Source organism: Herpailurus yagouaroundi, unplaced genomic scaffold (assembly GCF_014898765.1).
Source record: "Herpailurus yagouaroundi ecotype Mexico unplaced genomic scaffold, PumYag 160, whole genome shotgun sequence".
Lineage (NCBI taxonomy): Eukaryota > Metazoa > Chordata > Mammalia > Carnivora > Felidae > Herpailurus > Herpailurus yagouaroundi.
The window spans coordinates 50,416,774-50,439,352 of record NW_024412401.1 but is presented as its reverse complement, the minus strand read 5'-3'; the positions used below and the strand labels follow the sequence as shown (position 1 = coordinate 50,439,352).

General features: G+C 56.9%; 1 protein-coding gene and 1 long non-coding RNA gene across 2 annotated transcripts in view; one reads left to right on the top strand and one right to left on the bottom strand.

Annotated features, from left to right (window-relative positions):
- The window catches only part of LOC121035057 (uncharacterized), a 19,113-nt gene extending 10,668 nt beyond the window's left edge, over positions 1 to 8,445 (top strand). The window contains exons 2-3 of the long non-coding RNA XR_005792734.1: positions 8,237 to 8,245; positions 8,434 to 8,445. This is a non-coding gene — a long non-coding RNA (uncharacterized LOC121035057). The remainder of the gene's footprint in view (positions 1 to 8,236; positions 8,246 to 8,433) is intronic.
- The window catches only part of DNM1 (dynamin 1), a 44,436-nt gene extending 25,682 nt beyond the window's left edge, over positions 1 to 18,754 (bottom strand). Inside the window, 11 exon segments of the mRNA XM_040482486.1 lie at positions 239 to 283; positions 941 to 1,100; positions 2,239 to 2,306; positions 2,485 to 2,620; positions 2,731 to 2,873; positions 3,940 to 4,100; positions 4,197 to 4,295; positions 4,530 to 4,733; positions 5,098 to 5,247; positions 5,565 to 5,638; positions 18,484 to 18,754. Coding sequence (XP_040338420.1) covers positions 239 to 283; positions 941 to 1,100; positions 2,239 to 2,306; positions 2,485 to 2,620; positions 2,731 to 2,873; positions 3,940 to 4,100; positions 4,197 to 4,295; positions 4,530 to 4,733; positions 5,098 to 5,247; positions 5,565 to 5,638; positions 18,484 to 18,644 — 1,401 coding nt within the window. The 5' untranslated portion in view covers positions 18,645 to 18,754.
- Between the last annotated feature and the right edge of the window lie 3,825 nt (positions 18,755 to 22,579).

Below are 22,579 nucleotides of genomic sequence, written 5' to 3'. Positions count from 1 at the left end.
CTCTACTCCTGCCCTTCCCTTTCTCCTCAAGGGGCATCCTTTGCCTCTCTTCCAAAAGGGTCTGGAGAACTCAGCTGGGAAAGACAGAGAGAGAAGAGGAAAGACAGAAAGAGTGGAGGTGGTAGAGAGGGGCCAGGGCAGTAGTGAAGAGAGGAAAGGAAGGGAGGCTGGGGGGTGGAATTAAACAAGGACTGGATTTGGAGTCCAAAGCCGTGGCTTCGAGTAACAGCTCTGCCACCTGCCGGCTCATATGACCTTGGACAAGTCACTCGATCTCCTAAGCCTCAGTCTTCCTGCTGTGACATGGGCGCCATCCTCCCTGCCCTGCCCTTCCCTCCTTGCGTGGTTCTGTGAGGCTCAGATGACATAGCAGATGGAAGAGGATTCTGTCCCTGGAAGGTTGGATGTGGATGGAAGGGAAGGGCAGGGTCCTGAGTGAGGCTAGGGTGGGAATGGGGGGGGGGGGGGGGGGAAGGACAGTGGGGAGTCAGGTACCTGCCAGACCTGGGTCCTCTGCACCCCTCTGGCCATCCAGATCCCCAGAGCAGCAGCCAAGTAGGCCCCGTAGCTCTCCTGTCTGCAGGGCCAAGGTGTTCCCCAAGACCCCTCCCTGGAGCCCCTAGAGATGACCTCACCTCTGAGGGCAGGAAGAGGGCTCGGGGCCCTTCAAGGCCTATTCTCCCTGAGCTGGGGGAGCTCTTGGTGGGCTCTCAGGACAAGAGCCACCATCACACCTGTCTTATCAACGTCTGTTCCCTGTGCCTGGGGGCCAGGAGGTGGGTAAGGCCCCCTCGGAGAGGCCCCCCATCTTGGTCTGTGGTGGCCTGCCTCCCCCACCCCGCTGAGGTCTGTACATGCTACCGAGGAGGCAGTGGGGGGTGTGGCAAAGGAGAGCCTGGCAGCAATGCAGGATGGGGGCAGAGGCGGGGGGGGGGGGGGCTGGCCCGGGCCACCGGGTTACCTTCTTGGTGCACTGTCTAACCGTGCTGATTAGCTCCGAGATAACCATGTCCACACACTTGAGACACGGTTCTCGGATCTTCTTCACCTGCTTTTTCACAATGGTCTCAAAGGCCATGTCTGGGGTAAAGAGCCCCGTTCTGAATGCCCGGAACGGGAGAAGGGCACAGTGTCACAGGCCAGCTCCTGCCAGGAGTGCCAGGTCAGGGCCCCACCCTGACCGCCTGAACTCTGCCCTTGGGGTCCTCCCACTACCCCTCTCTGGGCTTCAGTGTCCTTCTCTGTAAAATGGGCAGGAGGGATTTGAATGAAGGACATTCCATGGATGCTCTTTGGGGGCAAGACAAGGTCTGCTTATAATTGTCATGTATGTCCGGCTTGCTCTTAAGATTCTATTCATACAAAAGGTTCTATGGCCAGAAATGGTATGAAAAATGCCAAACTGGGTTCTCTTTAGGAGCCTTTCTGGGAATAAAACATTTTATTTTAAGCTGAGGAGCGATATATATATATATATTTTTTTCCTGTGCCTCGGCCAATGCAGTTATCAGTCTGTAAATTCCATACCAAACCTTGGAATTCAACCTGTATAAAAGCAGGGACATTTTGTCTTGTTCACTGCCTGGCACGTAGCAGATGCTTTAAATTTTCTTGTTGAATGAACAGTGTAGATCTGGGTCCTTGAAGGGGGCTAAGCTTTTAAGGAACAATCTTTTTTTCCAGTCCCCCCCTTCCTGTTCCAAAGGCAGTGGGGTTAGCTAGAAGGAGGGAAGTGGTGTAGAATGGGGCCCACTTCGGGCTAATGGGACTATGGGAGGATCTGGAGGGTTGAGAGGCCCTGTCCTATCATAAAAGGACACAGACCAATACCTCGATGCTCCATCCCAGGCCCTCCCCAGTGGTTTGGCCAGCTGTGTGCAGCTACCTGGATAGGACTGGGGGAAGCTGTCTCATCCTGAGGACAGGCAGGGGCCCAAGCCCAGAGAAGCTTCCCCAGCCACCTGTGTCCTGGGCTCTGCCCACCTGGTCCAGCCTCCAGGCCCTGCTCCCAGGGACAGCAAAGGAGAACAGCAGGTGCAGGGAGGGAGCGGCCCAGGCCTCCCGTCCACCTCCCCCAGCTCGAGCCCGTTTGAGCTGGAAGCCGGAAGGGGTTGAGGGGACTGGGGACCAGAGCTCTTGGTCTTTCCTGAGGGCGGCTCACTTCACCACTCCCTGTGCCGTGGCACCAGAACCCCCGCCTTCCAGGGCTCAGCCCCCTTCCCCAGTCCCAATACGTGCCTAATGCCATGGATATTCTTGATGGCGTAGCTGATCTCTCTTCGGAGCTCCTTCTCATCAAACTCCATCTGTGTAGGAGAGCCAGAGACAGCCGGTCAGGGCCTTCCTCCTCCCTGGAAGGCCAAGACAGACGCCCCACACCCGGGGCTGGGTGCCAGGTCAGCAAAGATATGTGTGAAAGTCCTGGGCGGAGGGTGGTAGTTCTAAGCCTCCCCTCTCCCCCCGCCCCCGGGGAGATCATCCTACCTTGACTAGCTCAAAGGGGAAGCGCTCATGGAAGATCCGGTTGATGCGGGCTCCCCCTGACAGTTCATAGGTGTCGATCTGGTCCCCTGAGCCCTCAATGCGCTTCTCAAAGTCCACAGCAAACTGCTGGACCATCCTGGGGGGAGAGTGGTGTGACATCAGGAGCCTAGTGGAGGGAGCCCTGGGCGAACCCCGCGCTGGAGGGCAGCTCAGTGCCGGGGAGTCAGGAGTTGGGGAGGGCCTCACTGCAGCAGAGCCTTGGTCTTGCGAGCTGGGTCATCTGGCCGGAAGTTCTTGTACTCCTCCACCTCCTTCTCGATGGACAGGAGCTGGCTCTGCAGCTTGTTCCGAAGCCCCGGCAGGGTGTCCCGGATGTGGTTGGTCAGTTGCTGGGGCGGGGATGAGACAAGGGTTAAGGCCATGGGCACCAACACAGATGCCCACGGGGTCAAGCAGGGACCAGGATGCCCGGGGGCGGTGGAGGGGGTGGGGGGAGGAACTGTGGGTGTGGTCAGGTTGAGAGCTGCAGAAGGCAGCCATGACCCTGCCCACTACTGCCCTGCCTACGAGAAGGAAAGCTGCCCAGGGCAGGGCCTGGCATACAGGGGGGTATTAACTAAATTCATAAGCGAATAATACAAGTTTCAACAGAAGCCAGAAGTCTAGATTTTTATTTGAAATTACCTGATTTTTGACTAACAATATTTTTAGACACGATGAAGGCCAAATAAAATCTCGCTGAGAGAGGGCTGGGGGGGGGGGGGGGCTGTCCCCTTGTACCCTCTGGGTTTAGGCCTCCTGTAAGGTAATTCTCAAGTACTGGGGCTAGCTCTGGCTCGGTCCCCACACACAGTATCTCCCTGAAGCTACACAGGGATCTTATGAAATGGGGCCTTATTCCCATCATCAGGATTTTACAGAAATGGAGATTCAGAGAGCTCAAGTGTCAGGTCTATGGCCTCCAGAGTCCCCAATTCTGCCCCTACACCACCCTGCCTTCCCCACTGCCTCCCTTCCAACATCACATACACACATGCCTCAGTTCTGGAAGCCCCATTCCAGATGGAGAAACATCCTAGGGAAGCCCTTGGGATCGCCCATCCCTGTCTCCAGACGAGCCTCTGTCCGTTTCAGAAGGAAGCAAGGTCTTCGGCCAAGTACACTCTAGTGATGGCCCCCAAACCCAAGCCCTTGTCAGTGCCACCCTCCACACAAGGCCTGGGTCTTCTCTCCACCCGCAGGGCCTACAGGGCTCCCTTTCCAGGCCCCTGTCAGGGAAAAGCCAGCAAAGCTCTGGTGCTACCTCACGGTGGGTGGGGCTGTGGGCAAGGTGCTTTGTTTTCTGGGGCTCAGTTCGTACGCACGATGTGGACGCTAACCTCCGTTGGCCACCCTCCCAAAACACATGTCAATGATTCTGTCCTCATGCTGGTTTCCCCAGGCCTGAGCTTCTACCTGGTTGAGGACCTTCTGCAGGTAGGGCGTGCCCATGCGGTCAGCCAAGTGGCGGTAGGACGGATGGGAGAGGAAGAACTTGCGTTCAGCGGCCAAGGCCGCCGTGATGTCCTTCTTGCCATCAATGTCCTTCTGGCTCCGGTTCACCACCCCAATGTAGCCTGTGGAAGGGGGTCCAGGTCAGGGGCAACCAGCCTTGCACAGGGTGGGGTGACAAGGAAGGGCAGTGGAGCGGGTCAGGGGAGGAGCCTGCCTACCTCTGCGCAGGGGGAGCAGTTTGTTCTCCAGCACATCACGGGCATCTGTGCCCTCGTCCATTAGGTCCAGCTTGGTGATGACCCCGATGGTGCGCTGGCCTGAGGGGGAGGGCAGCAGGAGAGGGCCGTCTACACCTGCACTTGCCCTCCCATGGGACCCACATGCACCCCGACTGCCATCCCGCTCCCCACATCTCCCTCCCCACGCCCTCCCTCCCCCACTGCCTGCCTCTGCTCTCCCGCCTCATTCATTCTTTACAGAGCAGCTCCCTCCGCCTGGCACTGAGGGTAGACCCCCAGGGCCTTGCACTTCTGCTGCCCTTAGGAACCTACCCTGGGGGTCCACCTCCTTGGCAACCTTCAGAGCATCGGAGTTGGCCAGGTCGGAGTTGGCCGGGGATACAGCCAGGATGAGGCAGTTCTCTTTGGTGACGAACTGCATAAGCATGTCCCGGATCTGGAACTCGATGTCAGGAGGTTGGTCCCCCACCGGGACCTTGGTCATTCCGGGCAGGTCCACCAGTGTCAGGTTCAGCACTGGACAGGGCGGCGAGAGGGCGGGCTCAAGGCGAGGGGCGTGGCCGTGGGCGGGCGGATTAAGGAACAGGGCCGGGTTTAGAGAGGATCCATTTAGGAGTTTGGCGGCAGGTGGACGGGATTAGGGAAACGCGGGGCCAAAGCGGCGGCCCGTTAAAGGCGTGGCCAGGGGTGGGCGGAGTCATGGCAGGGTGGAGCTTGGGGTAGGATGGGCAGAGGAGGGGTCGCTGTGGGGGCGGAGTCTGCAGGAGGCGCGGAGCCCGCCTTAGGAGGAACGAGCAAGGGGGCGTGGCCAAGGCTCAGTCCCGGGGGCGGAGCTAAGCGAGGGAGCCTGGAGGCCGGGGGCGGGGCCACGTCTCCTCACCGTGCGGCGAGTAGACGCGGAGGTTGATCGGCACCGGCGAGATGCCCTTGTTAGTGCCAGTGACTCGGTCGGTCTCAGCCTCGATCTCCAGACGCACCTCCTCAAAGTCGGTGAATTTCTTCCCCTTGCAGTGCAAGAATTCGGCATATTCTGCCCCCAAAGTGTGGGTGGGGTGGAGGGAAGAAGGGTGGATGGGTAAGCATCTTAGCCCGGAACCCACCTGGGACCCATCTTCCACTGGGAATAGACCCCCACACACCCCCAAATACTGCCTTCTCTCCCCTCCCTCTCCACAACAACGCCAGGTCTAACGTTATGCATTTTTGTTCCCCACTGTCTTGGTGGGGAATCTAAGGGCCAAAGTCACACAGCAAGCAAGTTCAGCGGCTAGGTTGGACTCCTCCCTGGGGGATAGGGTGGGGGACTGAAGAGGCCCGGTCGGGATGCTCGTGGACGAAAGCGCGTACCTGTGGTGGCATTGACCAGCTGCAGGACCAGGGGGCGTCGGGTGACGATGCCTGACCCTCGGGGCAGGAAGTCTCTGCAATGAGTTGGGAGTGAGAGGAGGGTCAAGGCCTGTCCCAGGGGCACCTGTCCTGCCACCGGGAGCTCCAAAGCTCTCCTAAAGTGCCCACTACACCTTAGCCTCAGGGTTTCAGGTCACTAAGGGGAGATGACAGGCAAGAAAGGTGGAAAGAACCTCCCCCATGTACCCTGGGTCACAGATTTATGCGTGTGAGCTGCCAGGAGACAAGACTAATAACTCCCAGATTTCTCTCAGGTGTGCTCTGTGTTGCTTCTGGGCCAACAAGTCGCTGCCTCAACCCAGGCACTGCCATTCAATTGAGGCACGGGGTACCCCACATGCCCAAGTGTCCAGTGGCCACAGAGTGCATCTCAAGGAAATGGAGCTGCACCTTCTTCCCTCCCTTCCGCTGTGGGGAAAGGCAGCATCTCACTTCCCCTTCCCAGGGCCCCATCTGGCTGGGGTTGAGGATGAGGGGGCCATGGGGGAAAGGAGGAAGCAAGGACAAGAATTCATGCTTCTGAAGTGCCTACTGCATGCCAGGCTCTTTGTGGGCAATCTCTCGTGATATTGCCTTGTGAGGTAGGTGCCATTATTATTATTATTTTTATTTATTTATTTATTTATTTATTTATTTATTTATTTATTTATGGAAGAGCGCAAGCCGGGAGGGGCAGAGAGAAGGGGAGAGAGGATCCAAAGTGGGATCTGCGCTGACAGGCTGACAGCAGTGAGCCCAATGTGGGGCTTGAACTCACGAACTGTGAGATCATGACCTGAGCTGAAGTCGGATGCTCAACCCACTGAACCACTCAGGTGCCCCGCCCCGGTAGGTGCCATTAGTATCCCCATTTTGCAGATAAGGAAACTGAGGCTCAGAGGTGTTTAGGTTGCACAGTCAGTATCTAGCAGAGCAGACCCTGGATGCAGATCTGTTTGACTCTGCAGTGAGAGCTCCTTGCCCTTCGGTCCCCTGAAGACCCAGTCTTCGAAGGACTGGACCTGAGCTTCCCAAAGTCGCCCCTTGCCCTAGACCTGATGTCTAAACCTCAGATTTCTGCTTGTGCCAGTGTGAACCTCAGCAGTCCTTTTGGCTAACCCTTGTGGGTGGATTCTCTGTCCTGTCAGCTCTTCTCATATCCCCGCCCGCCCTTGGCCCCACCCAGGCCAGCACAAGCATGAGGGTGGGCACCTCTTCAGGGACCAGGCTGTCAGAACTGCAGTCACGGGATCCCCAGGACCCAGGAAAGGGGGAGCAGGCTACAGCCTGAGGGACCATAGGGCTCCAGCTGGCCACCTCATTCATGGAGAGGCACATGGAGGCCCAAGAAGGGGAAAAGACACATTCAAGTTCCTATAGGACTTGGACAGAGCCCGAGAAGAACCCAGGCCTCCTACCCCCAGCTCCGAGCCTGACCGGGACCACACAGCTTTTTGCACCACCCCCCGGCCCCCACTCCCTAGCCTGGAGGGTCCCGGGCACAACAGAGTAGGCCCAGGCTCCTGGGTTCAAGGTCTCTTCTTGGGCCCTGGGGAGGACTCTCTCATCCTGTTCTCACCCTGCCCCTCCTTTGGGGAGGTTAGAGGCTAGTAGGGAGGAGTCAGCCACTTCAATGAGGAAGGAGAAGGATGATGAATCCTGCATTTATTCATTGTTTCCAGGCGCTAGGCAAGCACTTTTCATTTTTGCAAGACTAAGCCTCTGAAGGGCAGGACTGGCGTCTTCCTGTCCACCACTGTGTTCCACTGTCCAGCCCAAGGCTTAGCACCCAAGAGGTACTTAATAAATGTTGACTGAATCCCCAGGTCCTCAAAACAGTGCTCTGATATGGAAATTGCTTTACAGATGAGGCATCTGAGGGTCAGAGAGGTGAAGGGACTTGTCAAGGTCATCCAGATGGGAATGGCAGAGCTAGGATTCAAACCCAAGGGTCTGTTGGGCCCCAGAGCCTGGGAACTTCCCTGTCAAAGTGTGCTGCTCCTTCAATCCAAGAAGCCAGACGTGGCTTTTTATGTAATTCAATTAAATTCAGTCTAGGACATATTTGGGAGCAGCTGCTCTGTGCCAGGCCCTGTGCTGGGCCCTGGGGAAGCGAGATGATGAGTCAGACCGCTCCCTACCCGGAGGAGGAGCTCACAGTGTGGTGGGAGAGACAGACAAGTAAACAGATAATGCAATACAGTGTGACATGTGCTGGAACGGAGGTGCACCAGTCAGCAGAGAGAAGGAGGAGATTAACGGGGGTGGGGGGGGGTTCCTGTCTCTATCTCTGCCATCCTTTACTCATTCCTTTGGGGGGGTGACCCTCTAGTATTTGGGATCCTCCAGGGCTGTGGAGATAGGACATCTGTTCTCAGAGGCTGGGTTGGGCTTGGGGGCCTGGGGTCCACCCTTTTCCCCACCCGCTCCTCACCCAGCGATACCATGGCAACAGTAGTTGCCATGGAAACTGCAGGAGGGGCTGGAAAGGATGGGACTCCCCACAGAAAGCCCCCCACGCAGAGACATGGACCTTCCCTGGAGCTCTTCCCTGAGAGGCCTCCCCTGCACAGACGGGCCCACTTGGTCCCTGCCGACCTGCAGGTCAGAGGTCAACGAGGTGCCACCTAGAGGGTACAGGAGTGGCGCCCAGGGCCCAGCTGGAAGGGTGGTCAGGGGTCTGGGCCAGCCTGCCCCAAGTCACTGCCTCCCCAGGGCTACTTAAGGGACAAGCAGCTTAAGGGAAGCAGAGATTAGAGGGGCAGGGCTATGTGTGGGAGTAGAGCCCCTCCTCAGACCAGGATCTCGTGCGGCCAGGGTGGGGATGGAGGTGCCTGGGTGGGGGGAGAGGCCCCGTCTCTATCACGGCCCAGGTTCTCAGAGTGAGGCCCTCACATGGCCTGCACTCGAATCCCTGGGCTCGAATCCCGCCTTGGCCATTCTGCCGCCTGGTGCCCTTGGGCAAGGTGTTTCACTCTCTGGGCCTCAAAGCCCTCAGCTGCAAACTGGCCTTATAGAAACCGGGCATTATCCTCTAGCACACGTGGGCTGCAAGAAGGCCCAGAAGCCTCGGGGGGGGGGGGGCGGGGGGGGGCATGGAATAAGCGTGGCTTGGGTCTGGTACACAGTAGGCGCTCAGCAGCCCCCTCTCTAGGAGGGTTCCCAAATGTCACCAAGGAACACAGATCCCGCAGAACCCTCTGACGGCCTCCTCCAGGCACGACTCGGATCTCTGGACTCTGACCACGAAATGTTAGATGGAAATGATGAACACTGAGGAGAAGTTTTCAGAGACCGTGTCATTCCCCCATTATTGTCCAGAGGTGGGGACAGAGGCCCAGAGAGGGGCAGGGAGGTGCACTGAGGGGGGGAAGTGGCCTATCGGGGGTCAGGGCTCCAGGCCTGGGCGGGTGCAAAGAGCGCCAGCGGGTTCGCACGTCCAGACTGTGAGCTCCTTTCTCCCCGCTGGACTCCTGCGCTCACCAGAGGCCTGGCACACAGTAGGTGCTCAGGCGATGCTCAAAGGATCAAGCATGGCTAAATAGCTCCATGGCTCCTGCTTCCCACCCGGACACCCTGTCCCACAGCGCTCTGATAAAGTGGGGGTTCGGGCCTGATCTGGCCTCCAGCCAGCACCACCCTGCACCTCCCACCCAGCTCCTGCTTAGGCTGAGGGAGGACAGAACAGGTGCCCAGAGAAAAGCGTGCTGGGCCCACCAGCCTCGGGGGCCACGTGGGAGGGGTGCGTGGTGGCATGCCAGCTCTCCCTACTCATTCTGGACAGATGGCGGCTTCCCGAGGAGGCCTTGCCTTGCCATCTGCAGAGGCACCTTCAAACCTGAAGCGCAGGGAGGATGAAATGCACACCCCTCAGGACCTCCAAGCGCCGCACGCTCCCTGCCTGATTTGGTGCTGTCTCGCCCAGAGGGGTCCGGAGAAGGTACACCAAAGGGTCCAAAGTGACCCTCCCCTACTCTACTCTCATACCTGAGATCTGTGGCCAGAGCTCAGGGACCCTGCTTCCCCCGTCCTGTGGAATGCAAAAACCACCAGAAAGCGGCATGTTTGGTCTGTACCCAGTCTTGCTTCTAAGCCTCCTGTTTCCTGGGCTTGGCCCGGCGTGGAATGTCAGAGCTGCCACTCAGGAGCTGTGTGGTTGTAGACAAATGGCTATACCTCTCTGAACCTCAGTGTCCACATCAGTAAAATGGGTTGCTGTGAGGCTTCTATAACTTGAGGCCTGAATCAATGGTAGCTATTATGGTTATAAATAATCTAACTTGTCGAGCAAGCTGAGAACGCGGGCTGGGCTCCCACCAAATGATGCAGCAGGGAGGAAGTTGGAAGGTGGGTCTCCCCGGGGGCTGGCCGGAAGAGTGGGCGGGTGGGCCAGGATATTTCCAGCCAAATCTTGCCCCTGAAAGCGGAAGGTAAGGGAGGCGGGCAGGCTCTGAGGTGCCCTCTGAAGCACGGAGCTGGGGTGGAGGCGAGGAAGCGGGTGGGCCAAGAAATACAGTTGGGAGGAGGTGAGGCCGCCTCCAGGCAAGAAGTCCCTCTCTGTTCCCATTATCCCAGGAGGCCCCAGGCATGCCCACACCACACAGCCTGTGAATTTCCAGCTGCGGTTTGAACATTTCAGGGCAGTCCTGGCCTGGCTTCTCCCGATGCTCTGATGTCCTGAGAGCAGGGACTGGGCTGGTCCTGTTTACCAGTGTCCCCAGCCCCCAGCCCCCAGCATGGAGCAGGGCAGGTAGCTGGCACTCGAGGTAGCCCAGCTGGCCAAAAGAATGATTTGAAGACGAGCTCCTCCAGTTTTCCCACCATCACCCTCATTGTATAGGTGTGGAAACTGAGGCACAAGGCGGGAAAGAGTGTTGTCCAAGACCACAGTGCAAGTTGGTGACTGGGTAGGACTGGCACGCGGGGGTCTGGACTCTGAGTACACAGTCTCCCCTCAGCAACCACTTTCCCTACTAAAAAAAATCCATGATCTTTCCTTTCTCCTTCTCCTTCCCTCCTTTCCAGTGTTGATGACTTTATATTTTCAAGATGGAAATAGATTTCTCTTTTGCCTCCTACTTGTTAAAGTCGTATGTTCTCCCTTTGAAAACATGTTCAGAAAATACACAAAATGTTTAAAAATAAAGAGCAACCATCACCCCAACACCTGGGGCTCTCCATTGTAAACATTTTATCATTTACAATAATAATCATGGCAAACGCTGATGGATCGGGCACTGCTGGTCAGGGGCTCCGCCAGGCACTTGAAAATCTGCATCATCACGAGGCTTCTTTTTGGGGTGATGGAAGTGTTTTAAAATTAGATTGTGATGATGGCTGCACAACTGTGTAAATGCACTAAAAATCATCGAGCTGCGCACCACCAACAGGTGAATTTTATGGCATGCGAGCTGTACCTCAATAAAGCTGTTTAAGAAATCTCCACCTGCTTTTATTTTTAAGATTTTATTTTTAAGGAATCTCTCCACCCAACGTGGGGCTCGAACTCACGACCCTCAGATCAAGAGTCGCATTCTTTACTGACTGAGCCTGCTTCGGTGTCCCCTGCGTCCTCTTGATTGCTCCTTGCAAGGCTGGGTGAGGCTGGTGGGACGGGAGACGAGGTCAGGTACCCCTCACGTGCCCATACATGCCCCGGCCTCCGGTGCACACTTAAGTAGCGGCTCTGTTTGCCTAACAGCTCATCAAGGACATTCATCAAGTCATTCAATATGGAGCTACATCTGGATGCTCATTTCTTATCACCAGAAGCTTGATGTGAAAGTATCGTAGCGCTACCACTAAATGATTTCCCTGCTCCGAACCTCAGTTTCCCCATCAGTGAAATGGGCACAACCCAGCAGCTCCCTCCTAGGGCTGCTGAGGTCCCGGCTGTGGGAGGGTCTAATGGAGGGTGTCCATTGGTGGTGCCACACGAGCCATCTGGCGCTCGTAGGCGAGGTGCCTTGTGTGTGTGCTAGGGAGCATTTCACTCCTTCAAATTTGGGACTCGGGTCAGAGGTGAGTGCGCATTCACCTGCTGAGATTTTTCTCCCCATCCTGGCTGGTGGCCTCAGTCCCCTGTGCTCAGACCAGACACGCCTGAGCCAGAGTCATGAAAGGGTTGAGGCACTAATAAACAGGTAAGATGTCCCTGGTAACTGCGGTTGGAACTGCAGTCGGCCGGGAGCCCTCAGCCCAAGGCAGTGGCCTCGCTCTTCCTCCGCAGCCCCTCATCGTGGGAGAAAACTGAGCCCTACCCCACACACCGAGGGTCAGGTCACAGGGGAGAGGGTGGTCAGGGAAGACATCCTGGAGGAGGTATTGGCTGATGTGAGACTTTGAGGATGAGCCAGTGAAGGAGGAAGACGAAGACACGGTGAAGGTGAGGACCCACTTTTCCCCATGAACTGTAAGTTACGAGGGCGCACCTGCAGGGAGAGGCTGGACGGGAAGCGAGGCTGGGTTAAAGCAGGCAGGCCTCAGGGGCCCAAATCGGGAGCAGGAGCGAGGGCTCTGTCTGGAGGACAGGGGCCAAGGAGGGCGTTAAGCAGAGGGGATCAGACTGGGAGGCCACAGAGAGTTCTACGCTGCCGGGTGGAGAATGGGTTGGGGGCACGAGAGAAGGCTGCCCCAGGAGCTAAGACAAAGGAGGGGGCAGCTGAGATACACAGAGGTGGGTGGGCCGGGGGGCCGGATCGACAGGGTTTGGGCCCGACTCGCGTGGGGAGGATGACACCGGAGGGGAGGCTGGTCCAGGAGCCTTTGGCCAGGGCAGTGGGAAGATGCCACTTCCTTAAACGCCTTCCAAGGCCAACAGTCCTTTCCCTGGTGCCTGTAGTAATTAATTCCAAGTTGCCAGCGCTGCCTTCCCCGTACAGCTCTTGCTCCTTTCTTGGATTCCGGTCCGGGGAGGGGTAAGGGTCCAGAGAGACAACCAGGGAGAGCAGAGGGGAAGCTGAGGGGTGTGACACGTACACACACGGGTGGGGGTGAAGACGGTGGACGCTGACCCAGAGGCAGGAGACCGGGGCAGTTTCCTGTCCTGCCTCTAATTCCAGTGCTGTGGGGCTTCAGGCAGGTCCCTACCCTCTCTGAGCCATCTCGCCATTTGAAAACCCGGGATGATAGTCTGCCTCTCCCACTAACGGGCTGTTGCTTCCAAGAAAATAATGAGCACTGCCCTTGGACGTGGGGAATCAGGGCCCCTGCCCAATCCTTTAGGGGGGTCGCTTTTGGGATCTCTAGGGCAAGGGGCCCCCAGGGGCCGAGGGTCCCAGCTGGAGCCCATGTACCCTTCCTAGGCCACACTGGAGTGTTCTGGAATTTCCCGTCGGTCTCAAGCCCTCCCTCAGGGTCTGACCTAGCTGTTAGGGGCAGTCCCAGGCCCAAGGGGGGGGATCCTTTCTGCCACCACGGACAGAGCTCAGATGCGAGGGCTGGGTGTCCACACGGGAGCCCAGGAGGCCCCTTGTGGTGCAGGCTGGAGTAAGAGACAGGGGCAGGTCGGGGAGAGGGGCCACCCGTCCCCACACTCTACCTCCCATCGCGGAGCTCTGAGGAGTCTGAAATCCTAATTCAAACCCGGTCGGCCAGGTCGTTCTGAAGGTGTGTTTGCCAAGGTGGGAGGACAGAGTGTATCGTATTCAGCAATCCCTTCGCTTGATTCCTAACTGGAATATTTAGACATATGGCACGTGGGCCTCCCTTTCCGCTCTTGTTCCACGCCTGATAACACTGTGCCCTAGACCGGCCTCCTCCGCAAAGGCCCCCCCTGCATCCCCTCCCCCAAGGTTCTGACCCTCTGACCCCGGCCAAGGTCTGGGAAACTCGATTCTCTTGGAGCCGGGATCAGATGCTGTCTGCCAGAGTCACCTTTCATGCCTGACTCCTCGGGGCCACTGGGTAGGGTGGGGGTTTGGAACAGGTGTTCTCTGGCCTGGTCTCACTGGGGCCTCCACTCCTCACTCGGTGACACTGCTGTTTGTCTGGCTTCTCGAACCCACGGGGGGCTCTTTCCCTCCTTGGGCCTTTGCTCGGGTGGGACCCTGCACCTGGAGTGTGATCGCCCCTTTGCCTGACTGGGTCCCTCTCTTGTTCATGTCCAGCCTCAATGGCCACCTCCTCGGGGGTCCACACAACAAAAGAGCTCTTTGTGTCACCTAGTGTCTGTCTGTCCTGCTCAGTTGTGAACTCCCCCCCCACCCCCCACCCCCCAGAGCAGGGATGGGTCCTGCTTGCTCACAGCTGTATCCCTAGGGCCTGGCACACTGTAAGTGCCCAGCAAACGTCAGTCCCCTCCGTCCCCTCCAGTCAGTGACTTTCTACCTATGATGTCTCAGATATCCCCTAATCCTCTTTGGCCTCAGTCTCCAAATCTGGGAAATGGAACCATTCAGGTGTATCCCAAAGTGTTCGGAAGAAGAGACAGAGCTTAGTAATGGGGAGTGGGCTATCCCCCACCGGAGGGGCTGGGCTTGACCAAAAGAGGGGCTCTCAGAGGCCAGAGACCAGCACCAAGCCTGTGCTGGGCTGAGAACGTAGAGGAAGGGTCAAGGAGGTTGGTAGGAGGCAGGGAGCCTGAGCAGGGGTAGAGGCAAGAGGCACTAGGGAAACCCAACACCTTGCCTCTCAGAACCGCCTCCTGGCAGAAGCCCACCCACCAGACACCCCCCCCCCCCCCCGCGCCCTCCCTGCACCCCGGCCCGCCTCCCAGCTGGTTCGGATGGAACAGAACGGGCACGTCCTCTGTGCTAGGCCTTACCCTGAGTGTTTTGTGGGCATTATCTCAACACTCGGCACAGTCCCATGGGGGGGGGGGTGTGCTATTATTATCCCCATTTTGCCGATGAGGAAAGAGCAGCTGAGCAGGGTTTAAGAAACGTGTCCAAGGTCACTCAGCTTGTAAGTAGTAGGGCCGAGCTACAAACCCAGGGTCGATTCCAGAGCCCGAGCTCTCACCCCTCAGCCACATTCGCACCGGCCTTGGCCTCCCCAGGGACCAAGAGGGGAGGAAGGGGGGGGCCACTATCCACTTGTCCAGTCGAGCGGGCACCAGAACGAGGGGAGCAGAGCCTGCAAGCTTGCCCCGGGACACCCCACTCTTGGGACTGGACAGGTGTCGCAGGGAGCGGGCACGTAGCCAGGGGCAGACAGAGGGTGGCCCGGGGCAGCAGGCATCTGCTCACAAAATGCTGGGGTGTCTTGGGCCCCCCGCACCCCTCTGTCTGCACTTACCCCGAGATGATCTCATCTACTCCCATGGGTTTAAATCTCACCTCTACTGGGACTTCCAAATTTACATTTCCAGCCCGCCTTCCCCTGAGCTTCAGGCTTGCATCACCACACGGCCCACCTTACACTTCAGACTGAACATGTTCAAAAGCAAGCTCCCGATCTTACCCCCGTGCCTGCTCCTCCCGTCCTTCGATAATGGCACCAACACCCACCCAGAGTCAAAGACACTGATGTCAGCCTTGAGTCCCCTTTCTTCACCCTCCCCATCCCCATCCCAGCAAGTCTTGTGGGGACTTCCCTCCAAAATGTCCCCTGAAGCCCACCATTCTCCTTCTCCCCACCGTGAGAGCCCTGGGCCAGGCTCCCCGACAGCTCTGGCTCACCGTAGCAGCCTCCTCCCCTGTCCCTCACCCCCTCCCCAACTTACACACTTGCTGGAGTCAGCTCAAGGCACTCTACTACTTAAAAGCTTCTGGCAATAATGAAAATGCACCCAACTCCGCATCGTAGCCTCGGGGCCTTGTAGACCCACCCCGTGCCCATCTCTCTCTGATGCCATGTTGCCCTTGCCCACCAAACAACCAGCTACCGTGGCTCCTTTCTGTTCTTTGAACACACCAAATGTATTAGTGCCCCAGGGCCTTTGCCTTTGCTCCCTCCACCTAGAATGCTGCCCCGTCCCATGGCTTCTCATCTCAGATGCTACCCCCTCCTAGAAACCTTCTCTGACCTCCCTGTGGAAAGCGGCCCTTCCTCCTTCCACGGGACTGACCACATTCTCCGGTTGCCTTCTTCGTATACCTGTCCCTGTGTTTACTATTTCAGAGGTTTCCCCCTCTGGAATGCAAAGCTTTTGTCTTTTCCACCCTGGAATCTCTAGTGCTGTGACACTGTGGACACTCTACGAATGTCCGAGTGACTAAATGAATTAGCCTCAGTTTCCCCTTCTTTCAAAATGGGATGAAGAAAGAGCATAGGCCCAGAGAAGTCCTAGCAGCGTCCTGGGCAGCTGCGGGGCCACTTCCGTTGCACAGCTGCCACCAGGGCCCCCCCCCCCGCCCCTGGGGTGCCCAGGAGCCCGGGCTGGCCCGGAGCAGCCTCTGCTTCCCCTGGTGCATTTTCCACTTCCTCTCCATGGGGTGTTGGCTCCTGGGAAGCCCCAGGAGGCTGAGCGGCTGTTACCATGCTCACCAGTCTGGGGACCCAGCCCTCGGAGGAGAGGCCAGGAGCCCGTGACACCCCGCCTATCCTCCTGCAGGGCCACTGTCAGGTGCAGGAGGCATAAGAGGGCCCAGGGTTCCTGGAACAGAGTCCACATCTTGCTCCAGTCAACAAGCTAACAGCGGCTACAGTCAGCTGGGGCCTGGCTGGTCTGCTGGACAGCGAACTCCAGGAAGACAGGGGCCAGGTCTGTCCTAGCACGCATGGGTCCCCAAACCGAACTGACCATCAGCAGCTCCCTCCCAACACGGGCTTTTACACTCAGGGACTCACCGGAGCCCTGCGCCACCCTCTCAGGAAGGCAGGGCAGCCACTGCCAGTGTTCCCATCCCACAGATGGGGAAAATGGAGGCCCATGCTCCTGCATGTCCCCGTGTCTGGTTCAGGGCCTGGTTCTCGGGGGCTCTTAAGATTGAGATTAGGAACCTGGGCTTTGGAATATAATAGATGCTGTCCTTCCTGGCTGTGTGATTCTGGGTCTGTTTCCTCATCTGCAGGATGGGCACCATGGTACCTGCCTCACGGGGCTGTTGTGAGCCGTCCCGAGAAGATTGGTGTGGGGCACACGAGAAGGGCTCAGCAGATGGGGGCTGAGGTCACCTTCCCTGCCCCCCCCCCACCTCCTCGGCCCAGGGCACACAGCCTGCAATAAGCAGGCGTTCAGCAAATGTTCAGTGGATGAAGGTAGGACTATGGTCTGTACACGTAAAGTGCTGCATTTCCATGGGTGCCATTAAAGCACTAAGGCCTCTGGGCTTTACTGTCTCCAGAGTCCCCCCACTCCCTCACCCTGACTGCTGGGCCACAGGGAAGGGGCCCATCTGTGTATCTCTTGCCGGTTTGTCTCTGCAGCTCTGGGGGGGTCACGTGAGCAGGAGGGGGGCTCTGTGGGAGCCGGTCCCAAGAGACGGACGGCCTCCCCCTCTGCTGACCAGATGGGCCCAGCCGCCCCCAGTGGTGGCTTTCCCATGTCTGCCAGATACACTGCTCCAGTCAGAACCCTTCCCTTGAGCCCCAGGGCTGCCCCTGGTCTTCTCAGTCATATGAGGGGCAGGAGCAACCATCCAGGCCAGCTGTCCTCATTAGAGGTGGGGAAACAGGCTCAGAGAGGGCAAGTGATTGGTCTGAGGCATCACAGCAGAACCTGGCTTGGATCCAGGATGTCTCCTTAGAACCGCTGCCCTCTGAGGGAGGGGCCTCTGCCTCCCTCGCCAGTGGCTTCCTCAGCCTGGAAGGTCACTGGGAGAAAGCTAGGGTTTCTGAAGAAGGTGAGGGAGGGACATGCCAGAGTGCGGAGGCCAGTGTCACTGCCTTCTCCCTGTCTGCCCAGCCCCCCTCCCCCTCCCGGGAGAGCGTCATCCTCTTCTCAGCACGGAAAAGCCATCCCCGCGTCCGTTTTATTTGGGGAGCCTGGGCAAGGGGGTCACGACCCTACCTGCCCCCCTAAACCCAGGACCTTTTGTCTTTGCGGTTGCCCCCCACTCCCTGCCACCTGGCCCTCCCAGCGCCCTGTGGGATCAGAGGCAGGAGGGGGATTAGGTTCTGCAAATGGCTCCCCCCTCCCCGCCATCCTGCTTCCCTGTCTTAGTCATCTCTGCCCTCCGCCGCCTTCTCCCTCCATTACAAGCCCTCTGCCAGGCCCCGGGGAGAGCGACCGCGGCAGGCGCCCCCCACCCAGGGGCGGCGGCGGAGCCAGCGGCCGGCGGCTCGCAAGAGGATCAGAAGCGGTCTCACCGCCCCCCCCCCCCTGGTGGGGCCGTTCCCCCCCCCCCCCCCCCCCCCCCCCCCGGCCGCCGCGCTGCGCACGGATGGCGGCGGGAGCTGCAGAGGTGTGTGTGTGTGTGTGTGTGTGTGTGTGTGTGTGTGTGTGAGGGGGGAGGCTGTGTCTGGTCCTCGATGCCCGGGGGCTGTGTCCTCTCCCAGGGACACAGCTGGGGAGAGGGTTCCCAGCCTTGGCCCAGGGATCCTCATGGGGGAGGGAGCTGTCTTCCGTGGAGCCCAGGGCCGGGGAGCACTGCCCCTGGGGTGCTGCCCGCTCCGGGGAACGCGGGAGCCGAAGGGAGGCGCTGAGTAATGCAGGCCCCCTTGGTGCCTGTACTGGGGGAGGGGGGACCCTTTGCCAGGGTCTCTTAGCAGAGCGCCGTCTTCCCTAAAGGATGTGGCAGAGGAGGGGGGCGTGATACCGTGGTCGGTGGCTTGACGACGTTTGCGGGCAAGCGGGGGGCGCTGCTGCCCCTGAGGGGCTCTCGGGGAGGGGGGGCCGCCTCCTTCTGGCTGGAGGTGGGGGGCGCGCCGTCCGCGGGTACAGCGCCAAGGGCTGCGAGGTCGCGGTGCCGTCGGGGCTGGGGGGTGGGGGGCGGAGGCCCGGGGGCCCGGGCGCCCGGGCGGGGGGAGTCCCCGCTCCGAGGCGCGCCGCTCCTACCTGCCGACGAAATTCTCGAGCACCGAGCTCTTGCCGGCGCTCTGGCCGCCCACCACGGCGATCTGCGGCAGGTCGAGGTCCGCGTTCTGGCCGATAGCGGAGAAGGCGTCCTGCAGCCGGTTGACCAGCGGGATGAGATCCTCCATGCCGCGGTTCCCCATGGCTGCGGCGGGCCCCGCGGGCTACGATCCGGCCGCCGCTCCGGCTCCCGGCTCCGGCTCCCGGCTCCGGCTCCGGCTCCGGCTCCGCCGCTGCAGCCGCGCGCTCCGACTGCCTGTGCCGCGGACCCCCCGCCCCTCCGGGAGTGGATCGGAGCTCTGCGTCAGGATGCCGCCAGAGGGCGCCCACGGCGCTGCGGGATGGCAGTCGTGCGCAGGTGCAGCCTGCGGCACCATGGGGATTGTAGTTTTCTTCATCTGCGGGTTTGGGGCGCTGGAGCCGTGTCTGGCGGGGGGGCTCTGATGCTGCAAAGCGGTATCATTCCTGGAAATGGGCGAGGTGTACCCCTAGTGCAGGGCCTCTTGGATAGTGGTCATGGCTGTCTCACTCAATCTTACAGATGAGGAAACTGAGGCTTGGAAAGAGATGGGTCTCCTTCAAGGTCACAGTATCCTGACCTGGAGTTCCACTTGGCCTTATTGCTTTCTTCTACTCTAGGTTCTGATACTAATTCATGGCGGCATGCCCCTGCCCGCCTTTGGGTTTCAGTTTCCCTGTTTCTAGAAGGAGAAAGAACATTAATTCAACAAATATTTATTGAGCACCTACCAAAACCCAGTCCCTGTTGTAGGCAGTAGAGGTACAACAATAAACAAGACCAACAATGTCTCCACCCTTACAGATCTTACGTTGGGTGCTGGAGACAGACAGCAAATGAATAACCAGGTGAATGAAATAGTAATAGTGAAAATAGTTTATACCAATAGTGATGGAAGAAATAAACAGGATGTGAAGAGAGGTACCTGTGTTGGGTGCGCAGGTCTACTTAGCCTGGGAGAAGTTGGGTGGTTCTCTGAAACGGTGACATTTGAGAAGAGACCTAGATGATGAGAAGGAGCCAGCCACAGGCAGATCAGGAGGGGAGAGCAGGCCAAACTGAATGAACAGCAAGTATAAGGGCCCTGACCCTTGCAAGGCCTTCTTTCTGAGAGTGGGGACTTCTTGTCCCAGAGAGTGTCAGACTTTGCCCCAACCCATCAGGGTGCTGGTAAAATTTGGATTTGAATCCAGGACTCCTATCTATCTACCCTATCTATCCCTTTCACACGGAGAGACCAGGGGCCACAGGCCTAGCCATTCACCTCTGCATTTAAGAAACCTCATTTGGACAGCCCACAAAGAGTCTAGGGAAGAGAGGTCAGCATACCCTGTGCTGCTGGGCATCAGCAGGTCACCCTGTATGTGAATGTGAGGGGTGGGGGTGGGGGCCACTGCTGGGAGGGCAGCGGCCTGGGAATCAGAGACTGTCATTCATTCACCCATTTAATGCCTATTAACTGAGCCAGGCGCTATGCTAGACCCCGGAGATAAAGCAGGAGGCAAAATGAACAAAGTCCTTACCCATATGTGGAAAAAGAGAGACAAAGTATACACAAGCCAATGAATATGACTCTGTCAGATCGTGATGGGAAAGTCAGGGGCAGGGGAGTGTTTTTTAGGGTGATGAGCATAAGATTCTGGTACAAATGTAAGCAGAGACCTGAAGGAAGTAAGGAAACGACCCGCGTGGACATCTAGGTGTGGGGGGTGGGGTGGGGCTGGGGGTTCCAGGCAAGCAGAGGAAACTGAACGGACCTTGCCCCAGGAGCCTGGCCTGGGCTTTAGTCAAGCTGTGTGATTCAGGTGCTCACATGCCTCTGGGCCTCAGTTATCTAATCTGGGTAATGGGGATAATGAGAGAATAGAATCCCTGTGAGAGCCTGGCCCTGGCCTGGTGCTCAGGAGAACGTTATTAAACCAGTGCTTTGAGCCCTCCTGGCAGCTGGAGCTTCAGCTACCCATGATGCTCATCTTGAACAGCTGCTTAGAGCCAGCCACTGTATGATGTTCTGAGAACCAGAGAGGGCGGAGAGGAAGCCTGGAGTGGAGCCTTTAGTTTGGGGAGGGGGTGCAGTTTACAGATGTCTGCCCGGAGGGGCACCGTCATGGCTGGGTTGTTTTCCCTAATTACAGTAGTGAAACTTACTGTAAAAGACTTTACCAAATATTTGAAAGCTTCTGGTCATCCTCCCACCCACAGATAACTGTTATTTATAGTTTTAATTATTATTATTTTACAGGGGGGAGAGAGGGGCAGAGGCAGAGAGAGAGAGAGAGAGAGAGAGAGAGAGAGAGAGAGAGAGAGACAGAGGGAATCTCAAGCAGGTTCCCCACTCAGTGCAGAGCCCAGTTTGGGGCTTGATCCCACAACGCTGAAATCATGACCTGAGCTGAAATCAAGAGTTGGATGCTTAACTGACTGAGCCACCCGGGGGGCCCTTATAATTTTTATAGTGTTTATTCTGTGGGTTTTCCATATATATTCATTTTATTTGATTTTGTGTTTACAGAAATGGGATCATACTATAGGTCTGGTACTGCTGTATCACTGATGCAGCAAGACCGGCTGCTTGGGCATCACCTGGGGTTTGTCAGAAATGTGGAATCTCAGGCTCTACTCATGATCTGTTGGGTCATAGCCTGCGGTTAACAAGAACCAAAGGCCCCAAAAGATTCCCATTCCTTCCCCAGATACCCTATTCCTTCAACTCCTATTTGGAGAAGTTGGAGAAACTCTGATATATATTATTATATGCACCTTGGGATCGGGTGGGGAGTTGGGGGAGGGTTTTAACAAAATCATTCTATGATTTACCTGGAAAAAAGATGTTATATGATTGGGAATTTGGCAAGACATTTTTTTTTTTTTTTGTAAAGCATGACAGTGTTGGGGGCTTGTGCTATGGAGGCATTAAAATATATCCCAAAACTGTAATAATTACATTATATGGTAGCATCATGGGGAGAGATGGGTAGATTCCTGGAGCAGAATAGGTCTGGACATAGATCTTTGTGAGTCTAAGAGTTCATTACATAATAAAGGTGCAGCTCGAATTAGAGGCAAGAAAGAGGCCTCCAGGTGATGGTACAGCCTCAGACTTCATTTCAGATGCAAGGAGATGGGGTTTCTCTTTTGCCTCAGAATCTAGTCCACTGGGGGGCTTTGCCAGCAAGGTATTGGTTACTAGACACAAGTCTAGTGCTGAACAGGGTCCCCAACGAGTTACCAGCTATTATCTTGTCTGGTCTTCAAGGAGTCAGCACAGAGTCAGATACATTTTTAAAAATTCACTCCCTTCCCGTGATAAAGTCATCCAAACCCATCACAGCAAAAGTGAAAGCGCTCCACTACACACATATATTTATTTTTTTCAAAACCCGGATCATAATTGTGTATACGGTTGTGTAACCTGCTGAGTTCACTTCACATCATATTGTGAGTGTTTGCATACCCTTTGAAACATAATTTTTCAAATCAAGTATATATATTTATTTATTTTCAGGAATAGAATTTAGTGATTCGTCACTTACACATAACACCCAGTGCTCATCTCAACCAGTGTCCTCCTTAATGCCCCTCATCCCTTTGCCCCTTCCTCCCACCTAACACCCCACTAGCAACCCTCAGTTTGTTCTCTGTATTTAAGAGTCTTACGGTCTGTCTCCCTCTCTGTTTTTATATTATTTTTGCTTCCCTTCCCTTAGTTTCATCTGTGTTTTAAAAATTTTTTAAATGTTTATTCATTTTTGAAAGAGAGAGACAGAGCACAAGCAGGGCTGGGGCAGAGAGAGAGGGGAACACAGAATCCGAAGCAGGATCCAGGCTCCAACCTGCCAGCACAGAGCCCAACGTGGGGCTTGAACTCACGAACAGTGAGATCATGACCTGAGCTGAAGCCGGACGCTCAAACGACTGAGCCACCCAGGTGCCCCATATGTTCATCTGTTTTTATCTTCAATTCCACATCTGAGTGAAATCATATGATATTCGTCTTTCTTGACTGACTTATTTTGCCTAGCATAATACACTCTAGTTCTATCCACGTTGTTGCAAATG